General features: G+C 54.3%; 1 protein-coding gene across 1 annotated transcript in view; it reads right to left on the bottom strand.

Annotated features, from left to right (window-relative positions):
• The window catches only part of EMWEY_00029070 (hypothetical protein), a gene marked incomplete at both ends in the record, with an annotated part of 11,264 nt that extends 7,375 nt beyond the window's left edge, over nt 1-3,889 (bottom strand). The window contains 5 exons of the mRNA XM_013481473.1: nt 1-1,006; nt 1,240-1,526; nt 1,784-2,840; nt 2,980-3,300; nt 3,508-3,889. The exon at nt 1-1,006 is cut by the window's left edge and continues 356 nt beyond it. Coding sequence (XP_013336927.1) covers nt 1-1,006; nt 1,240-1,526; nt 1,784-2,840; nt 2,980-3,300; nt 3,508-3,889 — 3,053 coding nt within the window. The remainder of the gene's footprint in view (nt 1,007-1,239; nt 1,527-1,783; nt 2,841-2,979; nt 3,301-3,507) is intronic.
• Between the last annotated feature and the right edge of the window lie 407 nt (nt 3,890-4,296).

Here is a 4,296-nt window from a genome sequence, read left to right as displayed (position 1 = left end):
GGCATTGCCCCTCTTATGCGTCTCCCTGCTGCTGCATGCACACCATCAAAGGTGCGGCAATCTAATAGAATAAATTCTGTTTGCTGCAGCAGCAGCGCAGCAGCAGATTCTATCTTATGCAGCAGCAGCAACTCCTGCTGCTGCTCCTGCTGCTGATGACGGGGGGAGGATGCTGCTGCTGCTGCTGCTGCTGATTCGCATGCAGACACCAGCAAACCAGGGATAGCTAAACGTAGACCTGGCTGCAGCACCAGCAGCAACTCAAGCCAGTCTGCTACGCTGCGGTGCTGCTGTTGCTGCTGCTGCTGCTGCTGTTCCTGCTGCGGTTGCTGCTGCTGCTGCTGCTCTAGCTCCGAAGCAGGGGAGCTGCATAGGCCTATATCTGGTGTGCTGCGGTTGGTGCTGCTGCTGCTTCTGCTGCTGTTGCTGCTAAGACTATCTCTTGCTGCTTCTGTAGTACCTGTCCCTGGAGAGTCTGTCAGCCCTGCTGCTGCTGCTGCTGCTGCTGCTGCTGCTGCTGCTGCTCCATCCTGCAGCACTTCTGCTTTATAAGGCAATTGCTCAAAGCTGCCAGGAAGGGATATATGAAGAAGCCCACCATCCTGCTGCTGCTGCTGCTGCTGCTGCTGTCCGTTAGCTTTAGACTGCTGCTGCTGCAGCAACTTCTTCTGTTGCTGCTGCAGCTCCTTCGGAGACTCCTGCTGCTGCTGCTCCTGCTCCGATTGTTGCTGCACATCCTGCTCCTCCCCTTCCTGCTTCTTCGCTTCCTTCTGTACACGCAACTCCTCTGGCTGCTGCTCTTGCTGCTGCTTCTGCTGCTCCTTCGGCTTCTCATGCTGCTGCTGCTGCTGCTGCTGCTGCTGCTGCAGCGGTGCTGCTGCTGCTCCATTTGCTGCCTCCATTGCTGCTATTTGCTCTCTTAATATTTTTATTTGCTGCTTAAGGGACGCACGCCGCAGCAAATAGCTGCAGACAGAGTCCCCATCTATTAAAGGAGACACAACACCTGCAGCAGCAGCAGCAGCAGCAGCAGCAGCAACAGCAGCAGGCAATGCAACGAGAGGAGGACAAGAGGAGAATGATGCAGCAGCAGCAGCAGCAGCAGCAGCAGTAGCAGCAGCATCGGCAGTGCCAAGACCACGCGGCAGTACACAAGAGAGCAGCAGCAACAGCAACAGAGACGGCACTAGCAACAGCAGCAGCAGCAGCAGCAGCAGCAGCAGCAGCAGATAATCTTACTAGTTTGTGTCCCTCTAGAGGCCTGTAGCTCAGCATTAAGAAGACAAGGAGGTGAGTATACACCTAAATCAAATGCATGCAGCCACCATTCTTTTGCTGCTGCTGCTCCATCTGCTGCTGCTGCTGCTGCTGTTGCTGCTATTGCTGCTGTTGCTGCTGCTGCAGCAGAATTGGAGGGGAGAGCAGCAAATCGGCAGCAAGAAACTAAATCAGCAGCAGAAGTGCAGCAGCAGCGCAGCAGCAGCTGACGATTCTTAATCAGCAAAGATATAGCAAGTAATAAAACCCTAAACAGACATACAGCATAAACCCTAAACCCTAAACCCTAAACCCTAAACCCTAAACCCTAGAGGAGGAGACGTCCTTGATTCCTCCCTTCTAACACTAAGTCTTATTTGTGCTTTAGGGTTTAGGGTTTAGTATTTAGGGTTTGGTGTTTAGGGTTTAGCTCTTATTAGGGTTTATTAGGGTTTAGAGTTTATTAGGGTTTAGGGTTTATTAGGGTTTAGGGTTTATTAGGGTTTAGGGTTTAGGGTTTACGTACGTGTGTGGTTCTTTTACTAGGGCTGTGTATCGCCATAAGTTGTCTATACACTGCAGCCTCTTATCCATACTATCCTCTGCTGCTGCTACTGCTGCTTTTGCTGCTGCTGCTGCTGCTGCTGGTGTTGCTGCTGCTGCTTCTGCTGCTGGCGGCTTAACGAAGCACAGAGAAGCAAAAGCTGTACCCATCCATTCTCCTGCAGCAGACAGCAGCGAGAGTTGCTGCTGCTGCTGCTGCTGCTGTTGCTGCTTCTGCTGCAGCAGCAGCAGCAGCAATTCAGGATCATGATACAGCAGCAGAGAACGTAATGTTGCTTCTGCTTCTTCCCTCTGCTGCTGCCGCTGCTGCTCTAGCTGCTGCACTTGCTGCTCGTCAGACTGCAGCGCAGCAACTACAGCAGCAGGAGAGAAGCCGTTGCTGCGGCCCATAGATGCTGCTGTTGCTGCTGCTGCTGCTGCTGCTGTTGCTGCTGCTGCTGCTGCTGGGGGTTCGTCGTCTAGCAGCACATCTTCTAATTCTTCGCTTCTGCTTGTGCATGAAGAACGGCGGGAGGATCCTGCTGTTGCTGCTGCTGCTGCTGCTGCTGCTGCTGCTGCTGCTGCTGCTGTTGCTGCTTCTGCTGCTGGTCCATTTTCAACATTCTGCTGCTGCTCCTGCTGCTTCTCCTCATTCTGCAGTTCCTGCTGCTGCTGCTGCTGCTGCGCATCGTGCTGTGATTGGGACCTCCGCCGCTGCTGCTGCTGCTGCAGGTGCTGCCTATACACTGCAGCAGCAAAGGCGCGAGAGACAGCAGGATATGTGCATCCATCTAACAACTGCTGCTGCTGCTGCTGCTCCTTCTGCTGCTCCTCCTCCTTCTGCTGCTGCTGTTGGGAATCTTCATCGTTGTTGCTGCTGCTGCTGTCTTGTGTGCACTCCTCCTTCGTCCGCAGCAGCAGCAGCAAGGAGGGGGCAGCAACTTCTCTTAGTATGTACTGCAGCGCAGCAAACCGCTGGCTGCGCGAAGCAGCAGCAAGCAGCGGCAGTGCATGCACTGCAGCAGCAATAACAGCAAGGCCTGTTAAGGAAGCACACAGCAGCAGCAGCAGCAGCAGCAAATATACATGAGACAAACAGCAGCAGCAGCAACTGCAGTAACAGCAGCAGCAGCAGCAGCGGCAGCAAAGTGTAGCAGCAGAGAAACAAACAAGCAGCACCACCCCCAACAGCTTCCCTCATGCTGCTGCTGCTGTTGCTACTTGTGCTGCTGCTGCTGCTGCTGCTGCTGCTGCTAGTAGGGAGGGATTCTAGATTACCTGGGGTGTATAGGCAGCTATTTACTGCGCAGTATTCTCTAACGAATTGCTGCAATTGATTCCTCTCAATCAGCAGCAGGTGCTGCTGTTGCTGCTGCTGCTGCTGCTGCTGCTGTGCTGCAGCAGCAGCAGCATACAGGATATTAAGATCGTGCTGCAGCAGCGCTTCCTCATCGCTAGTAAAGTAATGTAAGGAAGCAGACACTAGGCAGCAAGAATCCTCTGCACACAGCAGCAGCAGCAGCAGCAGCAGCAGCAGAAAATTCAGCAGCAGCAGCAGCGGCAGAAGCAGCAGCAGAAGCAGCAACAGCAGCAAAGGTTTGAGCAGCAGCAGAGGAGTAAAAGGCAAAATATAAATGCATGCAAACAAATACTAGCTATACCTAGCAGCAGCAGCTACAGTTGCTGCTGCTGCAGCTGCAACTGCACCTGCTGCTGCACTTGCTGCTGCTGCTGCTGCTGCTGCTGCTGTACCTGTTGCTGCTTCATCGGCCTCAAGGAGTCTTAGGAAGAGACGATCTCCTATAACACCAGACAGCAGCGCCTCTGCTGCTGCACCTAGCAGCTTGCTGCTGCTGCTGCTGCTGCTGCTGCTGCTGCTGCAGTTGCTGCTGTGGTTGCTGCTGTTGGTGCTACGGTCCCTGCGATGGGTAGTACTGCTATTACTACGACTGCTGCTGCAGCTGCTGCTATATCTGCTGCTGCAGCTGCTGCTGCAGCTGCTGCTGCTCCTGCTGCAGCTAATGTCCTTTGCTGCTGCTGCTGCAGCTAGTGGCCTCTCCTCCACCTCCGTGGGGATGCTACATCTCATGGTGCTGCTGCTGCTGCTGCTGTTGCTGCTGCTGATGATCTTGTTGTTGTTGTTGCTGCTGCTGCAGTTACTGTCCTGCTTGCTGCTGCTGTTTTGCCTACTACTGCTGCTGCTGCTGCGCTGCGCTTGATGCTGCTGCTGTAGCACTTACCGATGCTGCTGCTGCTACTGTTGCGCTGCGCTTATTGCTGCAGCTGCGCTAGTTGCTGCTGTTGCTGCTGCTGCTGCACTTGCTGCTGCTGCTGCGCTTACTGCTGCTGCTGCACTTGCTGCTGCTGCTGCTGCGCTCACTGCTGCTGCTGCGCTTGCTGCTGCCGTTGTTGTTGCGCTTGTTGAGTGTGTTATTGCTGTACACCTACTACTACTCTTGCTGCGTGTGCTGCTCTTGCTGCGTTTGCTGCTGTTGT

The sequence above is a fragment of the Eimeria maxima genome, genomic scaffold, assembly GCF_000499605.1.
Source record: "Eimeria maxima Weybridge genomic scaffold, Emw_scaff340, whole genome shotgun sequence".
Classification (NCBI taxonomy): Eukaryota; Apicomplexa; class Conoidasida; order Eucoccidiorida; family Eimeriidae; genus Eimeria; species Eimeria maxima.
This window is presented reverse-complemented; position numbering and strand designations above follow the sequence as displayed.